This window comes from Aspergillus japonicus (genome assembly GCF_003184785.1).
Source record: "Aspergillus japonicus CBS 114.51 unplaced genomic scaffold BO86scaffold_70, whole genome shotgun sequence".
NCBI lineage: Eukaryota > Fungi > Ascomycota > Eurotiomycetes > Eurotiales > Aspergillaceae > Aspergillus > Aspergillus japonicus.
Window position 1 is genome coordinate 156,264 of NW_020291707.1, and position 24,045 is coordinate 180,308.

At 55.1% G+C, this 24,045-nt stretch overlaps 5 protein-coding genes and 1 non-coding gene across 6 annotated transcripts; 5 read left to right on the forward strand and 1 right to left on the reverse strand.

Moving 5' to 3' along the window:
* Window positions 1-50: 50 nt before the first annotated feature.
* On the forward strand, window positions 51-2,090 carry BO86DRAFT_392465 (RNA-binding protein). The gene is made up of 5 exons (XM_025672812.1): window positions 51-198; window positions 308-416; window positions 502-775; window positions 830-1,252; window positions 1,308-2,090. The coding sequence occupies exons 2-5, from the start codon at window positions 377-379 to the stop codon at window positions 1,591-1,593; spliced, it is 1,023 nt and encodes a 340-aa protein (XP_025523568.1). The 5' UTR covers window positions 51-198; window positions 308-376; the 3' UTR covers window positions 1,594-2,090.
* BO86DRAFT_215222 (uncharacterized protein) lies at window positions 1,678-2,226 on the forward strand. Its single transcript, XM_025666882.1, has one exon. It carries the CDS (start codon window positions 1,761-1,763, stop codon window positions 2,148-2,150), a length of 390 nt encoding a protein of 129 aa, XP_025523569.1. The 5' UTR covers window positions 1,678-1,760; the 3' UTR covers window positions 2,151-2,226.
* Window positions 2,227-3,818: 1,592 nt separating this feature from the next.
* BO86DRAFT_422236 (putative vacuolar morphogenesis protein AvaB) lies at window positions 3,819-15,472 on the forward strand (the record flags this gene model as incomplete). The annotated part of the gene is made up of 17 exons (XM_025675330.1): window positions 3,819-3,864; window positions 3,924-4,510; window positions 4,561-5,149; window positions 7,042-7,269; window positions 7,372-8,213; window positions 8,247-8,249; window positions 8,289-8,617; window positions 8,654-8,782; window positions 8,816-9,011; window positions 9,042-9,527; window positions 9,558-9,622; window positions 9,653-9,753; window positions 9,811-9,919; window positions 9,974-10,456; window positions 11,021-11,175; window positions 11,729-14,545; window positions 15,150-15,472. 17 exons carry the CDS (start codon window positions 3,819-3,821, stop codon window positions 15,470-15,472), a joined length of 7,488 nt encoding a protein of 2,495 aa, XP_025523570.1.
* Window positions 5,839-5,929, forward strand: BO86DRAFT_t272. Its single transcript has one exon. It is a non-coding gene; the product is annotated as a tRNA-Phe (tRNA).
* A 2,711-nt stretch (window positions 15,473-18,183) lies between the features above and the next one.
* On the forward strand, window positions 18,184-22,006 carry BO86DRAFT_392469 (ATP-binding protein). The gene is made up of 3 exons (XM_025672813.1): window positions 18,184-19,458; window positions 19,549-21,449; window positions 21,525-22,006. Exons 1-3 carry the CDS (start codon window positions 18,549-18,551, stop codon window positions 21,681-21,683), a joined length of 2,970 nt encoding a protein of 989 aa, XP_025523571.1. The 5' UTR covers window positions 18,184-18,548; the 3' UTR covers window positions 21,684-22,006.
* A 287-nt stretch (window positions 22,007-22,293) lies between these two features.
* Window positions 22,294-24,045, reverse strand: BO86DRAFT_392470 (malate dehydrogenase). The gene is made up of 6 exons (XM_025672814.1): window positions 23,953-24,045; window positions 23,730-23,847; window positions 23,494-23,643; window positions 23,338-23,432; window positions 22,694-23,258; window positions 22,294-22,632 (listed from the first exon to the last, which is right to left on the reverse strand). The coding sequence occupies exons 1-6, from the start codon at window positions 24,016-24,018 to the stop codon at window positions 22,604-22,606; spliced, it is 1,023 nt and encodes a 340-aa protein (XP_025523572.1). The 5' UTR covers window positions 24,019-24,045; the 3' UTR covers window positions 22,294-22,603.

Below are 24,045 nucleotides of genomic sequence, written 5' to 3' on the forward strand. Positions count from 1 at the left end.
TGCTTCCGGTTTGGCCTCGCCCCAGATTAATTTTTTGACGCAGGCTTCAACAGCAGAGCGTTTCTGTGTTGTTTTTCCGTCGCTTGCCTTTTGTTTCTCGGAGATTTTGATCTGTCTAAGAAGATCGGGGATATCAAGTGTCTCGTCTTTCTATCCGACATTCATTTTAACTGCGTGGAGTATTAGCCGGAAACAAAGGTATGGTTTTCTTCCACTCTGCTCTGTTCATCTCTTGTCAATTTAGGAAATCCGTGTATTTACGGCAGCCCTGCGACTTTACCATGCTAATCTGTCGTTCATCGCATAGGCTACCCACTCTTATACCCTGTCACTACCGATCCTGACTTTGTTCGAGTCTCCGAAAACTTCTGTCACAATGGCCGACGCTCCTGAAAGCCCCGTCCCCCAGCAACAAAGTGTGTAGGCCAATTGCATTCGGGCTCCTCGAGGGGCTGCGATCAGCACAACTTCTTGACGCACTCGTCACTAACCAGTGCCTAGCCCCCCAGAAGAACTTCTACCAGAATGGCGTCAGAACCACCGGCCGTGCTTTCCACTCCCCCAACTGGCGCTTGAAGGGCGAAGAGAGCCCGAGTGCGCAGAGCGCCGGCTCCCCGGGCCCGAAGACCAGCACCTCGAGACTTGCTTTCAGCAGACCCAGCGCACACGTGCCGCAGGCTATCTCTGAGGGCCGCCGTCTTTACGTGGGTAACATGCCCTACACGGCCAAGTCGGAGGATGTGCAAGCACTCTTTACCGCTGCCGAGTTCCAAATGTATGCGAAACGACTTTTGTCTGTTGATGAGCCCCCAAACTGAGTGCTTCCTAGCGAGCGGATCGATATCGCCATTGACCCCTTCACGGGCCGCAACCCCTCATACTGCTTTGTTGACCTCGAGACGAAGGAGCTGGCAGAGCGGGCCATGGTTGAGTTGGATGGCCGGGACATGCTTGGCCGTCCAGTCAAGATCAAGCCGGGTGTTGTGAAGTCCGCCAGTGAGCGGTCCCAGCAGCAGCAGCAACAACAGCAGCAGCAACAGCAACCACGCGTGGATGGCTCTCCCCGTGAGGTGAGAAGCTCGCCTTTCAGCGCTGACCGGTGGCGCCGTGGCAACGATGAAACTCCCTCTTCCCCCGCCAGAGCCGTCAACAACGATGCCAGCCGCCGTCTCTACGTTGGCGGTCTCCCCAAGTTGACCGATCAGGACGCTCTCAACATCAACATCCGCAACTTCTTCAAGGGATACAATGTGTAAGGCTAGCCCTACAGCATTTGATGCCATACAAAGCTAACCTTCGCCTGATAGTGAGAACGTCAGCAAGCAGTTCGCCCCTCACCCCGCCAAGCGGTTCGAGCCCGGTGACCACTACTACCTCTTTGTCGATTTCGACAGCGTCGAGGAGGCCGAGAACGCCATGGGCGCTCTGCACCGCCAGGAGGGTCCCTGGGGCTCCATGCTGCGGGTCCAGAGAGCTCGCGGAGAGACCACCACCCAGGAGAGACGTCCCAAGTGGCCGTCTAGCCGGGATGATGCAGCAGCCCCTGCTCTTGGCGACGCCAATGCTGTTGCTGAGGTTGCGGTCGGCGTATAGCTGGGAAAGCTATACGGCTGATCCGGTCAACCCTTCTCACGACACGAAAAAAAAGTTCCTGCATACCCTCTCAAAGCCAAAAGTACATGCTTGACGTTTGTTACGACGAAACATAAAAAGGGAGGGGGTGAATTGTTCTCACCCCGACACTCTCCCGCAAGAGATTCATGACCTCCATTCTCTGCCTCGTTCTACTACGTCTGATCCTCAACCCATGGCTCGGGAGCAGCCGATTGAAAAGAAGAAAACCACAGCCCCCGTCGCTGGGAGAAAGCCGCGCTTTCCCTCCCGCGACGTCATCGCTCCCTTGGGAGCATCTCTGTTGGGGGATTGGCTTCCGTCTTTTGAGGCTCCCCAATCCTGGTGCAGATCCGAGGCACAGAAAAGGCACCAAAATTCTAAAAACGGGAAGGTTTCCCAGATTTAATGACGATAGAGTCGACCAAAACGGAGTTATTTTTAGGGCTGAGATTAGCTTAATCGAAGGAATATTACCGACCAGGTTCTCGTCTTCTTGTATTTGCTCTTTAGCTACTAGTGATTCGACTGGCGGATAAATTCATGATCCTCGTTCTTCCCGAAGCCTAAATGATGGTATGGACCAACATGTACGAGTAGATTGATTGTCGGACGCGTGGGGATTCATACTGTAGGAATGGGACGATAGGCAGGGGGACCGATGGACAGACAGACAGACAATTGGCGCTGTCATCCCCAGTCCCACCAGCAGGCAATGCAAGGGACAGAATCCCGATCGGCAGAAAAAGGCATGAGACATGATGGCCAGACCTCCGGCTGCAACATCTTCGCCTCAACACCTCGAAATTTGCGAAGAAAAACCGCGCAAGTCAGGCGACCGTGAGTCACTTTTGTCCTAGTCGGGTAATTCTCCATTCTAGCCTCTGGAGCCCGAAGTCCATTTTGCGACAGACGGTTACGATTTTACCCGAGACGAAAACGCAATGGGGGGTCACGTGCGGGACGACTGGACAATCCGACAATCCGACCGGGGAAAAGGGGACCGGCCGGGGAGGGAGACGGAAATCACTTATCGTAACTTAGTCTGGTCAAAAGTCAAGTGCGCCGGTCGTGATTACTTTTATTTCTGATCATTATATATATTTTTGCTTACTAGACGATCCAGAGGGCTCAGCGGCTTCAAGCGCACCGCTGCACCAAAGAGTTACTCATTTTGCGTGGAAGAAACCCAGAACAGGGTCTACCTCCTATTCTTACAACTACTGACCTACTATTGAATCATCATTGCCTAGACAATCACTAATAACCAACCCAGCGTCGCCGGCAACTGCCCCGCGGCATGACGTCTGTGCTCTTCCTCACACTTTGCGACTGACTGTCTTCTCTTTCAACTCCCTTCACCGCATCGACCGCCCCCCCGTTGGGTTTCAATGCCCATCCAACCAGAGTCATCTGTTGATCAATTTACTACTCCTGCTTCTACTCCGTACTCACCACTACTACTATCCTCTTCCCTGCGAAAGACCCCCCTCGTGAGACAGCCGGACCTGTCTGCTTCTTAGTGGTTAGCGACAACTTCCAACAGCACATCTACAGTCAAGCCAAGAAAAAAAAAGGTTTCTATATACGGAGTACTACAGAGTTACACACACTCACACTCACACACGAGCGGTTTCTTTTCTCTCACGCCCTTAGTCCTCCTGCTCCTTTTTGTCGGCGATCGGACATCCTGGTGGCCGAGGTTCTGAATACTGTTCCTCTCTCCGTTTGCTTGCACAATACTTCAGATTCGATAGTCAATTGGAATCATGTCGTCGGGTTTAATTCGTCGAGACAATGGCCACGGCAAGACTCACTACTTCGCCAGCGTAAGTTGCCATGCTTTTTGTTTGTCGGGTGTTTCCATTGCACGTGCCTTGATTGGCGCAACCGTTTAATATATCTTATTCTGCTTTTTTTTTTTGAAAGCTTGCAAACGACATCGCAATGTATCTGGGTTGTGGTATGTGACACAAGGCCAGTGTCATGCTGCCTTTGCCTTTGTCTCATTACGGACTTATCCCCTTAAAGTGCCCGCTGGGGCATAATGCTGCGAGGTCCAGCGGGTTGGCGCAGCTCGCCACCCACCACATTGCCATTTTCTGCCACACAATTCTTAAACATGGCGTCGTTTGCGATTTTCTTTGTCTTGCCTCGGATGCTTATTTGCCAATCGATAGTCCGATGAGTCGAAAATCTGTGTGGTCATGGTTGGCCTCCCAGCCAGAGGCAAGAGTCTTATAGCTGGCAAAGGTGCGTCGATCAATCAAGTTCCCATGGCCGGTGTGGCAACCAACTGACTTTATGACCAGCTATGAGATATCTCGCCTGGGTTGGTATTCCTGCACGCGTGTTCAACGTCGGCACCTATCGCCGACAGGGCACACCGCAGCCAAGCGCCACGTTCTTTGACCCCCACAACGAGGAGGGCGAGAAGATGCGCCGTGCCGCGGCCGACGCTGCAATCACAGACATGATCCAGTGGTTCGATGCTGGCAAGGGAGTGGTCGCGATCCTCGATGCGACGAATTCGACGAAAGAGCGCCGCCGCTGGATCAACGAGCGCTGCCAAGAAGCTAACATCGAGACGTTGTACGTCGAGTCGATATGCGACGAAGAGGACTTGATTATGAACAACATTCTCGAGGTCAAGACGACCTCGCCGGACTACAAGGGGCAGGACCCGGAAGTCGCTGCCCGGGATTTCCGCGAGCGCATCCGCAACTACGAGAAAGTCTACGAGACCATTGATGACGGCGAGAAGAGCTACACCTACGTCAAACTCATCAACGTTGGCTCCACCGTCATCATCAACCAGATCAAGGACTATTTGTCCAGTCGACTGGTCTACTACATCCAGAACCTCCACATCAAGCCTCGCTCGATCTGGTTATCTCGCGTAAGTTTGAGTAATCATGCGTCTACACACGTTTACTAATTGCCCTCTAGCACGGAGAGTCGGAGTACAACCTAACTGGCAAGATTGGAGGTGACTCCAACATCTCTGAACGTGGAGAGGCTTATGCCAAGGCTCTCCCTGGCTTACTGAAGAAGTCCGGTGTACCGCCCAACACGAAGATTGTGATCTGGACCTCCACGTTAAAACGCACCATCCAAACGGCGCGTCACTTAGCTGCGGAAACTGGTTTCGAGAAACTGGAGTGGAAGGCTCTGGATGAGCTCGACTCGGGAGTCTGTGACGGATTGACCTACGAGCAAATTGCCGAGAAGTACCCTGAGGATTTTGCTGCCCGCGACGAGGACAAGTACAACTACCGCTACCGGGGTGGCGAATCGTATCGCGATGTTGTCATTCGCTTGGAGCCGATTATTATGGAGCTGGAGCGCAGTGAGAACGTGATCATTGTGACCCACCAGGCTGTGTTGCGCTGTATTTACGCCTACTTCCTCAACACACCCCAGGAGCAGAGTCCCTGGATGGAAGTGCCCCTCCATACACTGATCAAACTTACCCCGCGTGCATATGGTACGGAGGAACAACGGTTCAAGGCTGATATTCCTGCCGTGTCGACCTGGCGTGCTAAGGGCACTTCGGCGAAGCACCAGGAATACTCCACGGAGACCAAGGCATGAGCATTTACAAGGCACAAAATAGAATTAACGAGACGAGATTTTTTACTCTTCATCTGCACATATCGGGCGCTTATTGAAAACATGCATGCTGGTTGGGCATAACCTGGGTTGATCGATTTCTGCCGGTCTTTACCAAAACATTCTTATTGTACAGATACATAATGCTCTTTTCTTCCTCTCTTGTCACTGTTCCATCCGTGTTCAGAAAGATTTGGGGCGCTGGTTACTAGTCAATTGAGGGGGGTTGGGTCTGCACCTCTTCTTCATATTGGTTGCAACCCTTTGTGGACTTTTATTGCCGACAACGTTCCTCTGTGGGGGGCGATACACCAAGGCTATGGCGCTATTAGGTAGCTTGGTTGTGAGTGCCTATACGCAGAGAAGTAATAAAGTCAATCTTTTCCTAGCTCTTGCACGTATCTCTTGCTCGTAAGCCTGACTTCTCCTTGTTTCTGTTTCACCACAGGCTCGCAAGAAGACATCAATCATATATGCACCCAAAGGACAACATTTCCACTAATTGGGGCAGTGGCGCATCTGGGATTCGACTGGTAGTGTTAGAGAATATTTGGTCCAAGTTTCTCATAGTAGTATATGATCATCAAGAAGGAAGAGCATCTTTCAACCAATAATGGGACGATGGCGCATCTGGGAGCGCGTCAGACTGAAGTACCAACTTCGGCCATTAATCTGAAGGTGGCCGGTTCAAGCCCGGCTCGTCCCAACATTCTTTTGCTGTTTCTTTTTGGTTGGCCCTTTTCTTCTCTTGTCTGGTGGGTCTACTGAGCTGACCTGTTGGTGGTGGGTTTCTCGCCAGCATGCGCCAATGGCGGACAAGCTTAAGCCCGGCCGGAGGAGATGATGGCGAGCGGTGAGCGGGAGATAAAGCCTCAGGCTACCTTTTTTTATCTATCGATGACGGAACCGATAAGTTAGATGGATAGATAGATAGATAGATATACCTTAGGACCGACATTGACACCCATTTCCCGGCGAGTCGTCTGATCGTATTGTTTAAGGAAGACCTCCTGTCGAACATACGGCATGGGTCTAGGGGCTGAACAGTGTCTGGATTTGCATAGCTCCAATTGCATCGTGATATGTGCAGTGTACAAGACTTGCATGATATGATGGCTGTCGTGCTTTCATCCAATGGCAGCTGTAGCTCGCCGTAGTGGGCTTGGCAGGTCCGGATTGCGGCCGGGCAGCTTCACTTTAGTTATAGAACCGAACCTCTCTCTGTTTCTCTGTTCCTCTGTTTCTACCTACACAATACGATTGATATACCATACCTTTCTCTATAATAACACGGCTCATTGATAACTGTCTCCAGCAACAGAAGCGACTTTCTATCTGGTCTTCTGCCACACCCAGCATCCCTTCGACTAACAACCACCTCAACATATCATGGCTGTGATCACCTCGGCCCGTTGATTCCACTTCACTCCCCTCCCTCTTCCAGCCCTCAACCTCCACAGAGAGAGCACCGGATATGCCTCTACCTCCTCCCCCGCTCGAAGCAAAGATAGACAAATAAGTATAGACAGGGCCACGCAAACTCGAGCCTATTTCGCGCAGTGCAACACATACCTTACCCTTACACTGCGGGAACCACCGTCAACCCTGACGACTCGACGCTCACACCGCAAAACCCCCGAGGGCGAGCAAAAGCCACGATTTAACAAAGCGACCCGCCCACAGCTCCTGTAACATTTTCCTTCTTTTTTGTTTTTCTGAAGAATCAGACCTCACCTCCATCCCTTCACTAACCAACCCCGAACCCGACGACCCCTTGGGCTTTTTTTTTTCCGAAGGGGGTCCGGAAGGACCTACCAGGGGGACACACCATGTTATCCGCCTTCACCGCTCGGCCGCTCGTCGAGTTCAAACCGCGCGATCGATCGCGCATCGAATCCGTTCTCGCGTACGGGGACCGCGTGCTCGTGGGATTGAACAATGGGAGTCTACGGATCTACCGGGTGAACGAGGTGGAGAAGGAGTCTGGGGATGCTGATGATGATGGTGGTGGGGGGCTGAATGGGCATCGGAATGATACACACGGGGGTAATGAGGATGCGACGCTGGGGAATAATGTTAATGGGGGGGTGGGTACGAAGACGACGGCGGCGGCGGTACCCGCTCGTAATGCTGAGGGTGGTGTGGGAGCGGAGAACGCGAATCCGGGGGCTACGAATGCTGCGGATCATGCGAAGGCGGCTACAGCTACAGCCACAGCTACAGCCACAGCTACAGCTACAGCACCACATGTGCCGGTCAAACTGAAACAGACGGATCTTCTGCGCGAGGTTGAGAAGTTCTCGCGGTACAAGGTGGAGCAGTTGGCCCTGATCAAGGAGGCCAAGTTGCTGGTCTCGTTGTCGGGCGGCTATGTCTCCATCCATGATCTGCAGACGTATGCGCTGCAGGAGCAGTTGACGCGCACGAAAGGGGCGTCGACGTTTGCGGTGACCTCCAATATCGTCAATGATCCCGAGACCGGCGTGCCGTCGATCGTGTCCCGGCTGGCGGTGGCGGTCAAGCGCAAGGTCTTGCTGTGGGTGTGGCGGGATATGGAGGTGGAGGGCGAGGTGGCCGAGATGACGCTGGTCAGTGGCATCAAGACGCTGACGTGGGTGTCCGGGACCAAGTTGGTCGCCGGGCTGGGGTCGAGCTTTGTGATGGTCGATATCGAGACGGCCAGCGTGACGGACTTGGTCGGCCCCGGGAGTATCGGCGGGCTGGGTGGGCAGGAAACCGGCCGGCTGACGGGGGTCGGGGTCGCCAGTATGAGCTATATCGGCATTGGCGGGTCGGCCCCGAAGCCGCTGGCGACGAGGCTGTCGGAGGGCCAGGTGCTGTTGGCGAAGGATATCAATACCCAGTTCATCGATATCAATGGCGCGTCGCTGGGGAGGCGGCAGATCCCCTGGAGCCATGCGCCGGCTGATATCGGGTACTCGTATCCGTTTCTGCTGGCCCTGCATGACGCGTCCAAGGGCGTGCTGGAGGTGCGCAACCCGGAGACACTGTCGCTACTCCAGTCGGTTCCACTGCCATCCGCCAACATCCTACATATCCCTCAGCCGACGATCAGCTTGGCCCATGCGGGCAAGGGGTTCCTGGTGGCGAGCGAGCGCACGATCTGGCGCATGGAAGCGCTGAGCTATGATACTCAGATTGACTCGCTGGTGGAGAAGGGCTACCTGGATGAGGCCGTGAGTCTGACAAGTATGCTGGAGGATGCGCTCTTGAGGGATAAGCAGGGCCGACTCCGTGCGATCAAGCTCGAGAAAGCCGAAGGGCTGTTTCGACTCCGGAAATACGCGGACTCGATGGATATATTCACCGAGATCTCTGCGCCACCGGAGACGGTGATCAGACTCTATCCCAAGATCGTGGCGGGAGAGCTATCGTCGGTCCCTGAGGAGCCAGAGGAATCCGAAGACAGCGCCACCGAGAGCCCGTCCAAGACCCCTGACAACCAGAAGCAGGTAGATGGCAATCACACGGCGGATGCGGCTGTTGCGGCCACGGCCAAGACGCTCTCGCACGCCCCTTCGGTCATGTCGCTGCTGCGGTCCAAGACGGAGACATTCGACGATGCGGCCAGTATCCGGACGAGGATGACCGAAGACGCCAAGACCGACAAGGCCCTCGAAGGAAATGATCTCAAGCTGGCGGTTCGGGAGCTGCAGAGGTACCTGGCCGACGTCCGTCGGCGGTTCCAGCGCTTCCTCAACCCCGATGGATCCCTGAAGGCGTTCGATATGCCGGCGGACGCGGCCCCGGATGAGTTGACTGATTCCGTGATGAAGTTGCTCGAGACAAGCACCAAGGATATCCAGGATCCTGAGTTCGGGGAGAAAATCCGCGAGAAGGCCAAACTCGTCGACACCACCCTCTTCCGGGCGTACATGTATGCGATCCCTGCGCTGGCGGGGTCTCTCTTCCGGATCGCGAACTTCTGCGACCCCGACGTGGTCATGGAGAGGCTCGAGGAGACCGGTCGGCACAACGATCTGATCGATTTCCTGTACGGCAAGAAACTGCACCGACAGGCGCTGGAGCTTCTCCAACGGTTCGGCCGGGCGGAGGAGGAAGAGGAGACCGCGCCGCAGCTGCACGGTCCCAAGAGGACTGTCGTCTACCTGCAGAACCTCCCGCCGGACCGGATCGACCTCATCCTCGAGTTCGCCGAATGGCCGCTGCGCGAAGATCCCGAGCTGGGCATGGAGATCTTCCTGGCGGACACGGAGAACGCTGAGACCCTACCCCGGCATCGCGTGCTGGACTTCCTGCGGGGCATCGATGTGAATCTGGCCGTGCGTTACCTGGAACATGTCATCGGCGAGCTGAACGACATGTCGCCGGATCTACATCAGCAGCTGCTCAATTTCTACCTGGACCGTTTGAAGTCGTACCGAAACAAGGAGGGGGAATTCGCCAGTGAAGACGAGCACGTCGCGTGGCGAACCAAGTTCCTCTCCATGCTCAGGTCGAGTACGCAGTACTCTCCCGCTAAGATCCTGAACCGCCTGGATCGCGACGGTATGTCTGTCTTTTTCGTTTCTCGCCACCTTCATCCGCTGACTTGCCTTTCTCTAGATCCTGAATTGTTCGAAGCGCGAGCAATCGTGTTCAGCAAGATGGGACAACACAAGCAGGCGCTGGAGATCTACGTGTTCAAGCTGGAGGACTATGCTAAGGCTGAGGAGTAGGTTATCACTGAGAGAGCGTGGTTCAATGCCCATGGCTAATATTCTCATAGATACTGCAACCATCTCCACAAACAGGACGATATAGCGTCTACCGAAGAAGGCGGGCCTTGCGTGGCTCTGCTGGCTTACGAAGAAGACAAGCCGTCGATCTATTTGACTCTCCTAGCGCTCTATCTTACCCCGCCCCACGGATACAAGCCACGATACGGACCGGCGCTCGAAGTGCTGGCCAAACACGGGTCCCGCCTGCCTCCCGGGTCCGCACTGGACCTGATCCCCGAAACCCTCCCGGTGAAGGAGCTGGACTTCTACTTCAAGGGTCGCATGCGCGCCGCCAACTCGATCCTCAACGAGAGCCGGATCGTGGCGAGCCTGCAGAAGGCCGAGAACATCAAGACCCAAGCCCAGCTGCTGGTGGGGGAGGGCACGGATCCCAAGCGGTCGCGATCCAGACATGTCACCATCACCGAAGAGCGGGTGTGCGGGATCTGCCACAAGCGCATCGGGGGGAGTGTGATCAACGTGTATCCAGAGTACGTCATTTGCTTTGCCCTCATGTGCTTCATTAAGAGATCGATGGTTGACTTTCCCCGCAGTAATACAGTTGTCCACCTTGGTTGCGCCAACCGCAAGCGGTCTCTTTCCTGATGTAGTCGATGTGGTTGTAAATAGAAGTTATGGTCTTTTTTCTTGTGGTATCGTATATTTGCGACTCCGTCTTTTCATCTGCATCCGCCTGTTCTTGCCTTCAGTATTTCCCTTCCTGATCGCCTTGTTCACATATTTTGCCGATTTGGAGTGGGGGCGGACGCTTCCTGCACGATGATACCCGGGGGGTGGGGGGGGGAATAGCGATCTCTTTTCATATTTTTGCATCTTTCATATTTTGCCCGTCTTCATATCATATCATATCGAATCATATCATAGCCTCCCTGAAAAGTTGTCAATCTCATCATCATGTTGTCGTAAGCGTACGCCCCTGATATGTCGATGGCGTAGTGTAGATGAGCCCCATCTTCAGCCGCGCTCACACAGAAATTGTTCATCTGTGGGATTGAAACAACTCTCGTTTTTTTTGGGGGGGGTGTATCCTCAAGCATCCTCCTCCTCGTCCACGACCTCCTCGCCGTAATTCGCTTCCTCCTTGGCTTCCTTCTCGGAGAGGTGGCGGCCCTGGGCGTCGGCGGCCTGTTTGTCCTCTTCCATTTTCTCGGTGAGGAAGATGTTGATCGCGTTCTGGAGGGCCGGGACGGTTTTGCGGAGTTCGGCGAGGTAGGTGATCTTGGATTGGACTTGGGCGGGATCACTGGAGGCAGGAAGAGGGAGAGGGAGAGGGAGAGGGAGAGGGGCGGCGATGGGTTGCGTGAAGGTGTGGGATTGTTGGTCGGGGGCTGTGTAGATGGCTTCGAGCTTGGGGGGGGAGGACATGTTGGGGATTGCGATTGCGATTGTGTTCGATTGTTTGGGAAGGATTCGTGGTGATGGTGGGGTTGGTGATGTCGTTTTCGTTTGGGAGAGAAGGAGGGTGTTGGAGCCTTGGAGGAAAAGATGGAGAGAGAAGCAGAGTGAGTAAAAGCGGAAAGGTGGGTTTGAGGGTTGGTTTCAGGAGGGGATCGACACCCGGTACTCCGTAAAGATTAATCGATTCAATTCGATCAATTCATTCAGTGGTTGCTGATCTTCTCTCAGGGAAAACAAGACAGAAAGAAGTTCTCGACTAATCCAATTCTGCAATTGATTGATTAACTAAACTCCACACCCTCATTCTTTCTTACGTTCCCTTATTCTCAGATCATGGAGTCAAGGTAGTACTGTACACTTATTACTGTACTGTACACTCACAATGTTGCGCTCGCCGGTTTCTCCAGAGCGAGGCACGCGGTCTCCGATTCCTCCACCTCCTGCTTCGCAGAGTCCGCCCCCTCCCATCCCCCCTCTGCCTCGCCGTTCCTTTGACAATGATTCCTACTCCTATACCTTTTACAACCGTCCTGGCTCCTCTGGAAGTGATGCCTCGTCGATGACCTCCAATGTGACCGCCATCTCGCCGCAGCAATCCAATTTCCCATTGCCGCCTGCGCCTACTACTGGCACTGCCTCTGCCTCTGCCTCTGCGTCGCCGCGGCCACCGCGTATCTCCTCGCTCAACACCGCCAATCTCACCTCCGCTTCGACTACTACCACTTCGAACACCACCACCACCACCTCATCTGCGCGATCCCCCGTCTCCTTCATGCCGCATAATGAGATCCTGAGTCGAAAGCCTTCGGGACGGGTCGTCCCGGCTGAGCTGCAGCGACGCTCTCGTCACCACTCCCAGGGTTTCTTTGAACCATCGCTCCCTACCGCTTCTTCGACCGATGTCTCTTTGTCAGCTTCTCGTATCGCGGCCCAGACGGCCATGCTTCAACAACAGCAACAGCAACAGCAACAGCAACAGCAACAGCAACAGCAGCAACAGCAGCACCAACATCAACAACATCCCCAAAAACAACACCAACAACCTAACAACCCCCAACATCCCGTGAAACGACCCGCGACCGTACGAGGGGTCTCCGAAGACGGCTCCCGTTCCCGACACGGCGGCAGCATCTCGCCCCCTCCCCCGCCTCCCCCACCCCCGACCTTCGCACCCCCCGGTTCGACACCAGCCAGCGCGACTGGCGCATCAGCCGGGCAGCCATCCTACGCCAATGGCAGCACCAGCACCGCGGCCGGACACGCCCATGCTGCCACGACAGCGGCCAACGTGGTATTCCCCCGAAATCCAGGGCTCCAGCCGCCCGGGCTTGGGCTCGAGATCCCCCAGGAGCGCGAACACAAGCACAAGGGCGAGAAGTCGAAGATGAAGCTCTTCTCGAAACCCAAGCACATCGGCATCAGTCGGGACAAGGACGGGACCGGCAAGGAAAGGGGACTGCCCTCGCCAAGCAAGATGGGGTTCCCCAGTGGGGGCTTGTCCCGCATCGTCAGCGCTTCGACCACCAGCTTGGCGGAGACCTTCCCGTCGAACAATTCTTCCATGTACAACCTGTCGAATGCGTCCGCGAGCACCGTCGTGCCGGCGGATCGGCCGACGGGGAGCGAGAAAGAGAAGGACAAGGACAAGGAGAAACACAAACACCATTTCCTGTCGCGCCAGAAGCTGAAGCTGAAGGATCGCGACGATCATTACAACCTCCCGCTGTCGTCCGCGTCGAGTAACTCGAAGCCGTCAGACCCCAATGCACCGCAGTCCTTATACTCGTTTACCCCCGCGTCGCCGGGAGCCACCAGCACGACCTTCGGCAAGTCGGTGAGTGGGCTGGATCTGCTGCATGGGCTCCGCGAGAAGAAGAAAGAGGAGAAGGCGCACGCTCAGGCGCAGGCGCAGGCGCAGGCGGAATCGGAGCAGATGGAATGGGCAGCTAGCTCACAGGGACCCGGAGGGTCGCCGGCTGTCTTCCCCGGGCCGTCATCTTTGGGCAGCTCCTCCGGGCTGATCGCCGAGGCTGCGTTGCGGGAGACTCTCCAAGGGTTCGGGCTGAACAACATGACGCCGGAGGACGCTTGGGACTTCCTGAAGGCGAAACTGATGGTGATCTTCGACGGGGAGGACGTGCGCATCGCGATTGAGGATCTCAACAAGCTGGTTCTCGTCCATATCCAGCGCTGTGTGCAGAAGCGCACTCCGGCGGCGGTGGTCGACGACCTGCGGGAACTGCTGGAGACCGGATTCGCTTCGTTGAACCATACCTTGAACGGGGTGCCGGATGAGAAGCTGGTTCCCCACCTCGTGCAGGTGTGGATGCTCGTGTTCGGCACAATCTTGCCTTTCATTCAGGCCGTGTTCTTGCCCCTGGACCTGGAAATTAAGGGCTGCGGGTCCGTGATGAACCGGCGTGAAGCCAGTGAATTCTGGGGGTCCGCACGCAATGCCGAGTACCCTGGCTGTGAGCTGGATGTGCGCAATCTCGTCCTTGTCGCCTTCCGCGACCGAATCATCCTGCGCCGCTACGAGAGTCTGAAGTCGACCTTTTCACGCCTGAGTCTGGACAGCATCAAGCTAGGCACGGCGGCGCTCAGCGTCACCACCAAGAGCAGTTCCGCCAGTGGCGGACGGCCCCCCACCGCTGCCTCGCTGGACGGCGGCGGTGCTGGCGCAGGCTTTGGCAGCTACAGCTCCCAATCCTCGACCCTCCTCAACGCCCAGTCCGGGAGCTACTCCTCGGACTCGTTGCTCGGCCACAACAGCAGCAGCAACAACAACACTAACAACAGCAGCAGCAGTCGCAGCCGCGCCGCCTCCAACACTTCCTCCAATCCCGACCAGCTGATCTTCCAGTCTCTCTCCTCGCCGCCGCAGCGCCCGAGCATCATCCACCGGGCCAACGCGGCCGCCGACACCTCGCATATCATCACCGAGACCGTCGGCCGCATGCTGCAGTGCGTCAGCGTCCTGGCCAGCGTGCAGACCGGCGACACGGCCCAGGAGCAGGTCGAGACGCTCGGCAAGGATCTGAAGCACAACTGGCTGGGTCGGGGCCGCACCGGCCGCGACCGGCGGGGCTTCGTGGGCACCAAGATCCGGCCGGCGATCGTGGCCCGCGCCGATAGTGACGAGTACATGAAAGATCTGGGCGGTCATGGTCTGGGTCATGGAGGTCTGGACGGGCGACTGCATGATGGGCGTCTGGAGATGATGAGTTTCTGAGTTTGTTGGTTGGTTGTGCCTGGTTGGGTTTTGTTTAGGTGGGGTTTGTCTGGTTGTGTTTTGTCTGGTTCTGCATTTGTCTGGTACAAACGATACCTTCTTACCTGCTCTGCTTCTTTTCTGATTTGTTGATGGGATTTGACATGGCGGGTGTTTGTGTTTTGGGATAGGTGGGCAAGGTCTGTTTTACTTCTTGGTTTGGAGCTTTAGTGTATTGAATGAATGATGGATTTTATGTGACTGAAGGAAGAAGAGAGACAAGTAAATAAGTGAGCACGTTTTTCGTATGCTTGTGCTAGCAAAGGACAACAACCATGCAGAGTAAGAAAAGTAGTCCAGGTTGTCATCATGTTTTCAGAGATATTGCCTCACCTGATGCTCCATTAACAACGCGGAAAGCAGAAAAGTTGAAGAAAGACATGAGAAACCCCTCCTGTTGACTTGGAAGTCAAGTGCGAACAGCGTCAAGCAATTTCCGATGATGAGGCGAGAAGACGAGAGAAGTCTACCATCTGAACTTGAAGTCGAAGTAGAAAAGTCGATAGTCGGGAAATCCCACCTCACTCCCTCACTTTACACCACATCATCCTCGTCAGCTTCAGCTTCAGCTTCAGCTCCACCATTCTCTGCACCATTCTCCTCACCGTCGTCGTCGTCGTCGTCGTCCTCCTCCTCCTCATCATCACCAGCACCCCCCGAAGACGAGGTTCCATCTTTACCTACCGGCATCGCCGCCGCAGCAACAGAAGCCGCCGCCGCCGCCGCCGCCGCAGCACCACCACCACTCCTCCCCTTACCCTGCCTCTCCCACTCCTTCCACTTCTTCACCAACGCCGCCGCCGGAAACTTTTTCTGACTCGTCGCCTCCATCTGCTCGGCAATCAGCCGCCACTTCTCCTGCGCGAACTTGGCCTCGACGGTCTCCTTCGTGCGCCGGAACAGTTCTTCCTGTAGCGTATCGGTGTCTGCGTTAGCATCGATTCCTGCAAATTAAACGTGTCGCTGGATTTCAACCCCCCATCTTTCGGTCTTGCTTCTTCTTCTTGAGGTCGGCTCGACCTGGGGCATGGGTCTGGGTTTGGGGTTAGGTTTGTGTTTGGGGCAAAGGGAAACGTACATCCTCCGCACTCAGCGCCGAGAAGTTGGCCTTCATGGCGTTGTAGCGCATGCGCAGCGTCGACTGGCCCACGGCCAGGTGGGTGAGCTCCTTCCACGCGGCGTTGATCTCGGCCCAGGTGCGATTCTGGTCGTCGCGCATCACCAGGATCAGCCGGTCCGCGGCCGTGGCCGCCGCCAGGGTGGTCGGGATCGGCGGTAGTTTGGTTTTCGGGGTTTTGCTGGGGGTGGTGGTGGTGCTTTCCCCTGTTCCTGGGCCTGGGCCTTCTCCTTTTGGGGTTGTGGGGGTGTTGGGGGTGGGTTTTTTGGGGGTACTGCTGGAAGGCTTCTTCTTCTGCTGTTGCTTCTTGGGGGTGGATTTGGGGTTAGTGTTGGACTTAGCGTTAGACTTAGCGTTAGGCTTGGGCTTGGGCTTGGACGTGGACTTGGACTTGGACTTGGACTTGGACTTGGACTTGGGCTCCGGGGTGGCCTCGTCGCTGGTGCTGGTGCTGGTGCTTGTGAGGTTTGCGTCCTCCTCGTCCTCCTCGTCTTCTTCATCCTCTTTGTATTCTTCGCCGGAGTCGGTGGTCGCTTGCGAGGATGAGGAAGCTGACGACAAACGCTCGGTTTTGGGTTTCTTGGGCGCGGGGCTGGGGGATGTCGAGCCGGATTGAGTGTTGCGTTTGCGTGAGGTCTGTGGGTGTTTTGGTTAGTGAGGTTTCTTCTTGAGTTGGGGGATTTTTGTGTGGGATGGTCATTATGACGAGGTGTTAGGTCTTCAGGTCATGGTGAGTGAGATCATGTTCATGGTCGTGATCACAGTCATGGCCATGGCCACGGTGGTGATGAGAAGCTGCAGAGAACAAACTTACGCCAACACTTCCCTTCTCTTTCTCCACGCTCCGCCGGTTGATGGGCGTGAACCCGGACGAGGGGGACGAACCCTCCGGGTCCGGGGGAGGTGACTCGGTCTTCATCATGGTGCTTGGTTGGTTTGTGAACTTGCTGAGGTGGTGTGGTGGCTGGATTCGGTGGTGTTTCTTTGGAGATGGGATGAGAGATGTGTGGGAATGTGTGGGATGGATCAAGAGTTTAAACTCTGAGGGCAAGAAGAAAAGGGCTTTCTATCACTTGGGACTGGGAATTCACTCGAGGTGAGTTGGGGAGCTTAGTTTAGCTTAGGCGGGGTGGGGGTGGGCTTCTCTCTCATTCACTTGGCTCATTACGATATCATCTCTCACTTGGTTCGCTCTGTTTTGGTAGCAACACTCGTCGCTGGGGGGGTTATCTGGTTTGGGTGGGTGCTGTCGGTTACGTGGGTTCTGGAGGAGGGGTTTGAGGGTTACGTGTGCTGGGTATGGGACTTGACTTGAGAGGGCTAGTTGCTATAGTGAAGATAGAGGGTTGATGTTGCTTGTATACTGGGTCTTGGGCTGGGACTGTGGAATTATGGAACTCAGTGTTGGGCATGAGGGACTTGACTCATGAGCATCACTTGCTATAGCATAGATAGAATAACTCTATCACTTGTATATCAGATCTATAGTCTACTCGATATGAACCATAAGCCTGGCCGCGGTAGGAGATGCTGACCTCGAGAGGCTGAGGGGAATATGAATTTGAGGTTCTAACCTTCTGCCAACCCATGTGCCTATACGTGTTGTGGATAGTCTATCTTCGCTGTAGCTGCTGATGGCACTGGCAACGTGAACGCTGAATAGCTACCGAGAAAGCTACCGGAGTTGATACTATGTCATACTATATCATAGTATGTGCCTCGATTTAGTGTTGGAAGCAGGCAGCTGCACGAGATGAAGCTGTGGTCGCGATGCCGCGAGTTACCTCAGATTGTTGCAGTCAGTTAGGGCTCTCCGCTTCACCTTATGCAGCAACGTTCTGCTGACTAGCTTTCTTCACAATTCCCCCAATCTGACTAGGCAGCTGGCACAGACAGCTTCAGCTCAGCTCAGCTCAGCTCAGCTCCACTCCCATCCATTAGTTAGCTCATTCCTGGAGATCATCGGGGTCTCGTCCTGGCTGCAGCTCCAAGCGCTGCACGGACTGCAGGCTGGCGCGGTGCAGTGCAGGAGCAGCCTCAGTGTGATTCACACTCTCTGAGTCAAGCCAGTCAGTTGTCAGTCAGTTCCTAACTAGGCTGCGGCTGGAAATGATGCAGCTGTTTGAGTTGCAGTGCTACTACATTACAGTACCAGCTTAGTTACTGCCTGCCTGTCCCGACAGCCTTGCCTGTCAGTCTGTCCTCCGTGACCGAAAGGCACTCACTCGCTCGCTCACTTATAGTAACTGTCTTCCCCATTCCCCATGATCCTGGTTCTCAACTGCTCCTGCTGATCAGCTTGTGTGTTTTGTGTGTTTTGCTTTTTCTTCCTCCTCTTTCTCTCCGCGTCTTCATCTTTGTTCATGGTGATAGAAATCCAATCCTTTTCTTTTCTTTTCTTTTCTTTTTTTATTTTCATGCCCTTAACTTGCATCGTCGCCTCACCTTCACACCGCCAGAACGGGGAATTGTGCCAACCAACAACCCTCCGCAACTTCGCACGCAAGGCGGCGTTTCTTAGGCATCAATTTGTTTGTTCGCTGGTCAGCTTCGTGCCTCTCTTTTTTTTCCTTTTCCTAACTTCTTTCTCTCTCGCTCGCTCGCTCCCTGGCTCCCTTCTCTTCTTCTGTCTTCCACCTTCTTTTCCTCTTCCTTTTCTTCCCCTTCTTCCTCTCACTCACTTATCCTCGTTGCAGCGATTTGCTTCTACTGACCCACCCGGATAGTATAGATCAGAATACAACAGTCCCACAGTCCACTAATCGCCACCCTCATCATGGCTGATAATTCAGGCAGTGCACCAACCAGCTCTACTCAACATCACCATCATCCTCCACCAGATCCTCCCAATACCACTTCACCTAGTAGTACCACCACGACTCCTCCGACCACGACGAGTACGAATAACAAGCTGGAATGTGACCCGCCTGCGGAGACCAATGCGGGTAAAGCAGAGGCCAAGCCGCCTGTCCCCGCCCCCGAACCCGCCGCCAAAAAGGCGACGGTCTGTGCCAAACATCCCCCCACCGCTGCCACTGAGTCGAAGAAGAAGAAGCCCCATCGCTCCACCAAGACCTCCTCCATTGTCACCCCCAGCGATGACAGCTCTTCCGCTGCCGACTCCGACAGCAGCGACTCAGACTCTACCACCCACGACTCTGCCGCAGATAAAGATGCCTCCACTTCCTCCTCTAGCTCCTCCAGCTCCGACGAATCCGAGGTGGACCGCAAGCATCGGCGCAAGCGCGGCAAGGCCCGAGCCAAGAAAGCCCTGAAGAGCAGCGGTCGCAGGAAGAAGTCCACCCGCTCTCGCCAACAGTCGGACTCCGACTCGGATTCCTCCTCCCAGGATGGCGAGGACACCGACTCCGATCTCGATGAGAAGACCTTGAAGAGGCTGGTCGCCAAGCTCAAGAACAAACGTTCCTCCAAGAAATCTCGCTCCAAGGAGGACTCCTCCGAGGACCAGCAGGATGACAACGAGGATGATGGCTCCGAGGAACTGGCCTTGCTCCTGGCAAAGCAGAAGTTGGCGGCCCTGCGACTGAAGTTGAATGACGGTCGCCGCAGTAAAGGACGCAGAAAGCGGAGCTCAACCGACGCGGATGGTTCAAAGGGGTCGTCACAGAAGTCCAAGGGCCGGAAGAAGGCGGCGTCGAAGATCGCTTTCAAGCGGGTGGATCAATGTACGTGCTGCTGCGACTCGTCCCCATCCATAACATGTGCTTTGAGCATCGAATTCAACGCGACGTTATACTGACTGTTCTCGAATCTAGTATGGGACAATACAATCCATAACTACAAATTGACCGAGACGGTCGATGATCCTGGAGCCAACGAGTGGGACCAATACCTCTTCACAGTACGTCGCAAGTTCGATTGGGACAACAAGTATACGGAGACGGTGGTGGACCTCAAGAGCAAGTACATCCGCGATGCGCTGGCCAAGGTGATGGACGGAGTCAAGGGCGTCAGTCTGGTCCAGGAAACGGCGGTCGTCGATCCCAACATGCTCTTTCTGTACTTGGAGGAGACCCGGCAATACATGCGCGAACTGCGACAGCTGGCCAAGACGGAAAGAAAGAAGAAGGCTCGCAAAGCAGCCCAACTCAAGGCCGCCCACCTCAAGGTGCTCATCAAGTACCTGGATACCGACTATGCGGATACCAAAAAGACCCTGTACCCACTGCTCGACGCCAACATGATCACCTTCGACCTGTTGTGGGCCATCTTCAAGCCTAACACGATCGCCTATTCATCGACGTACGGCAATGTGGATGAGCCTCGTGCCTTCAAGATCGAGTACGCCACCAAAGAATCGTCCTTCATGAAAGGTCAGTGGTACAGCATCGAAGGGCGTTACCTGGAATATGACGGGAAGTCGTTCGGGATGGGCACGATGGCGGCGGAGGTCGAATCCTTCAAGGGCTCTCGGAAAATCACCAGTCTTGGCTGTTATCCCCTGAAATATCATCGCGAGGCGGAGGCCATTAAGCTCAAGCTGATCGAGCGGGGCAAGAAGTTCGTGGCATTGCGTGGCATGAACTACCGCTTCCACAAGGGCATGGGCTTCTACAAGAAGAAGCGCTCGGTTATTAAAGTCAACATCAACGGTAGGGTCATGATCGACCCGGCTATCCATCGTCGCATCAACCCCAACTATCCTATCAGCACCGTTCGCCCCAAGGATCCGGATTACCTGGATGGGTCGGACGGAGACGGGAGTGACGATGGCTGCTGCTGTGGCGTGTCGGATTCGGATTCGGATCAGGGTGGTGGACCATCGCGGGACTCTGACACGCCCAGAACACGCTACAAGGTGGTTCGAGACAAGGAGGGAAAGCCACACGTGGTTGAAGTCGAACTGGACGAGAATGGTAACGAGGTGCAGAAAGAGGACATAGACGAAGTGGATGACCCCTCCGAGCGGGATTTCACCGAGGAGGAGCTGCTGATTGCGAGTCCAGTAGTCCTGGGGTTCGCCTTTAGCGAGAAGCTGTGGCTGGAGTTCAGCATCTCCGGGATTAGCGAGATTGAATGGAACGAGGAGGCGTTCAGCTCTCTGGTGCTGCCCGACAACCAGAAGTCCATTGTGAAGGCGCTGGTTGAGTCTCACACCTTCCGAGCGGCCCAAAACATCGATGATGTGATCCAGGGCAAGGGCAAGGGGCTAGTCGCAGTCCTTCACGGCCCTCCAGGGACAGGGAAGACGCTCACAGCAGAAGGTATCGCCGAACTGCTCAAGCGGCCCCTGTACATGGTCAGCGCAGGCGAGCTGGGCACCGACTCGCGCACGCTGGAAGCCGAGCTCAACAAGATCTTGGATATCGCCCATTCGTGGGGTGCGGTCCTCCTGCTCGATGAGGCCGATATCTTCCTGGAGAAGCGGACCATCCAGGACATCCACCGGAATGCCCTGGTCAGCATCTTCCTCCGTCTCCTGGAGTACTTCCAAGGCATCCTGTTCCTGACGACCAACCGCGTGGAAACCTTCGACGACGCGTTCCAATCGCGCATCCACGTGGCGCTCCGCTACGGTGACCTCACCACCAAGGCCAAGCGCAGTGTCTGGAAGATGTTCCTGGAGAAAGTCCAGGCCATGGAAGGGGTGCAGACCGCTCCCTTCACCGATAAGGACTTTGACCTCCTTGCCCGCCACAACCTGAACGGACGCCAGGTAAGTCCAGAACCCTGTAGAGGTAGTCAGTCTCCATGATGTGCCGACTAACGGTTGCTTTTTTTCCGCCGCCAGATCAAAAACTCCGTCCGCACCGCGCAAGCCCTCGCCGTCAACGAGCAGACGCCCCTCTCCATGGAGCACATCAAGCGGGTCCTGGCCGTGGCCGACACATTCGACCAGGACCTCCGCGGGGGGACGGGATACCTCGACGCCATGCGAAGCTATACCTGAGGCTGCCCTGCACGTCGACCTACCCGTGTCAACATCTCCACTTCTTGTTTTTGACGAATGCAATGATGACGACTAACATAAAGAAGAAGAGCAAATTGGCGTTTGGGAAGAAATCTCTCCCCTCGAGCACGTGGTGTGCAAAGGTTGTTTTTGTCTTGTTCTCTTGGCATGGGGCGGAAGCATCGCAAGATGGATGGATGGGGGCTTGAAGATCATTCATTCATCTTCCGACGAAGTCATGACTGAAACACACGCGCATCGCCTGGTTTTTCTTGGTCCGGAGTCGGGTTGAAGTTCTTTTCTTTTCTTTTTTTTTTTTTTTTGTCTTGATGAGCCATGATGGAAATGATGATTTTGCTTCGGATTTTCTCTTTTCTGCCTATGAAAGTGCATGCATGTATTTATTTGATCTGTCCTGAGCCTTAATCTATTGCCGGAATTTGACTGGATGCAATGTTCCATCTCCTGTTGAACTGGATCTTAGATCGGGAGGTAATGCTAGGACCAGACAGTGGCAATCTATTCGGCCACAGTTCTTGTGCTGGTATTGAAGGCTTTGTGTCTACGCTACAGTATACGTGCTCGGTCTTACAGCATTCAGGATCACCAGCGATGTCATAAGGGGTAGTATCATTAACATAGATTTTGGTCTGTATTGAGGAACGGGAAAATACACGTCAGGGTCCATTTTCCCCCATCACAGTCCCCCTCGAGGCTTCGGGACACACAAAGGAAAACCCGATTCCGATGCTTCCATGATGCTGCAGCAACATTCCTCCAGAATAAAAGCCAAGGGCGGGTTAGGATATTTAGCGTGACAGGGGAGAAAGAAGAACGACTAGACTGTTATACAAGGAGGAACGTGGCTGCAGAAAAGAGGTTTTTGGTTCATATCATTCCAGTTGAGGAAATTAGATCATTTAAGGGTTAGCCTTAACGAAGTCACGGCCTAGAAAATACTCAGTTAGCACCTGGGTGAAAAGACCAGGTCGATCGAACAAAGGACTTACCCTTCTGGATGTTCTTCTTGAGGTCACCGAGGGCGGTCTCGACGAGCTTCTGCTCGTACTCGTTGACGGGGCCGACGGGGTTGATCTTCTCAACACCGTTGGGGCCGAGCTCGACGAGGGAGGCGAAGTAGTCAACACCCTGGTCCTTGTAGAGAGGAGAGTCGACGAAAGTGGGCTCAACGATGCCCTTCTCGCCCTGGGAGGCACGGAGGAGGGACTCGGCGAAGCGAGCACCGGCCATGGCCATGGAGAGGGTGGCGGAACCGGCACCGTCCTTGGCCTTGACGACCTCGTCACCACCGAACTGGATGCGGTTGACGAGCTCATCGCGGGTGGTACCCTCAATCTCGGGGTGGTTGGACTGGGAGAGGAGAGGGACGATGGTCACACCGGAGTGACCACCGACAACGGGGACGGCCTCGCCAGCGGGGTCGGTCTTCTTGACCTGGGAGATGAAGCGGGAGGCACGGACAACGTCAAGGGTGGTGACACCGAAGAGACGCTTGGGGTTGTAGACACCCTTGGACTTGAAGACCTCGGCAACGATGGGGACGGTGGAGTTGACCTGGGAGATGAGATGACGATTAGCCCGAGTTCTGTGGCCGGCCGAAAGGGCTGGCAAATCAGGGAAGGTCAATGCATACGGGGTTGGAGATAACGAGGATGTTGGCCTCGGGGGAAGCCTCAGCGGCAGCCTTAGCAAGGTCGCGGACGATGGAGGCGTTGGTGTTGAACAGGTCTGCGATGATGCAATCAGTTTTGGGCACTGGATTTGTTGAGCTCGAGGCTTTAGCGCATACCGTCACGGGTCATGCCGGGCTTGCGGGGAACACCGGCAGGGATGAGGACGACCTCGGAGCCCTTGAGGGCATCACGGAGGCCAGAGGCAGTGGGCTCGTAGCCAGTGACGGTGCTGTTGGTGTTGATGTGGCTCAGATCAGCGGCGACACCTGCAATGGACAATGGTCAGTCTTGTTTTTGTTTGATGGTTGCGATGGAATTGATGGCCTGTTGGCCGGGGAGCTGTGCGACGTACCAGGTCCACCGCGGATATCGTAGAGAGCAAGCTCAGTGACACGGGGGTTGAGCTTGAGGAGGAGGGAGAGAGGCTGGCCAATACCACCAGCGGCACCGAGGACGGCAACCTTGGAAAGCTACAGCTCGCAATTGAGATGATTAGTTCCGGTGTTCACGATAGAGCCGAGGCTGCAAGCCATCAAGGTTTGTTTTTTTTTTTTTAATGATTTTTTTAAGCTTACCTGGCTGGAAGAAGCGGAGAAGCTACGCTTCTGGAAAAGGTTGAAGGACTGACGAGCAGCGAACATCTTGACTGTGAGGGGGGGGGGGGGGGG

Excerpts from the sequence above, each read along its gene's own strand:
- BO86DRAFT_392465 (XM_025672812.1), top strand. The coding sequence starts at position 377 with ATGGCCGACGCTCCTGAAAGCCCCGTCCCCCAGCAACAAA. Across the intron at positions 417-501 it reads CCCCGTCCCCCAGCAACAAA|CCCCCCAGAAGAACTTCTAC; the intron begins GTGTGTAGGCCA and ends ACCAGTGCCTAG. Across the intron at positions 1,253-1,307 it reads TTCTTCAAGGGATACAATGT|TGAGAACGTCAGCAAGCAGT; the intron begins GTAAGGCTAGCC and ends TTCGCCTGATAG.
- BO86DRAFT_215222 (XM_025666882.1), top strand. The coding sequence starts at position 1,761 with ATGACCTCCATTCTCTGCCTCGTTCTACTACGTCTGATCCTCAACCCA.
- BO86DRAFT_392469 (XM_025672813.1), top strand. The coding sequence starts at position 18,549 with ATGGCTGATAATTCAGGCAGTGCACCAACCAGCTCTACTCAACATCAC. Across the intron at positions 19,459-19,548 it reads TTTCAAGCGGGTGGATCAAT|TATGGGACAATACAATCCAT; the intron begins GTACGTGCTGCT and ends TCTCGAATCTAG. Across the intron at positions 21,450-21,524 it reads ACAACCTGAACGGACGCCAG|ATCAAAAACTCCGTCCGCAC; the intron begins GTAAGTCCAGAA and ends TTCCGCCGCCAG.
- BO86DRAFT_392470 (XM_025672814.1), bottom strand. The coding sequence starts at position 24,018 with ATGTTCGCTGCTCGTCAGTCCTTCAACCTTTTCCAGAAGCGTAGCTTC. Across the intron at positions 23,433-23,493 it reads GCCCGGCATGACCCGTGACG|ACCTGTTCAACACCAACGCC; the intron begins GTATGCGCTAAA and ends GCATCATCGCAG. Across the intron at positions 22,633-22,693 it reads CAAGAAGAACATCCAGAAGG|GCCGTGACTTCGTTAAGGCT; the intron begins GTAAGTCCTTTG and ends AGTATTTTCTAG.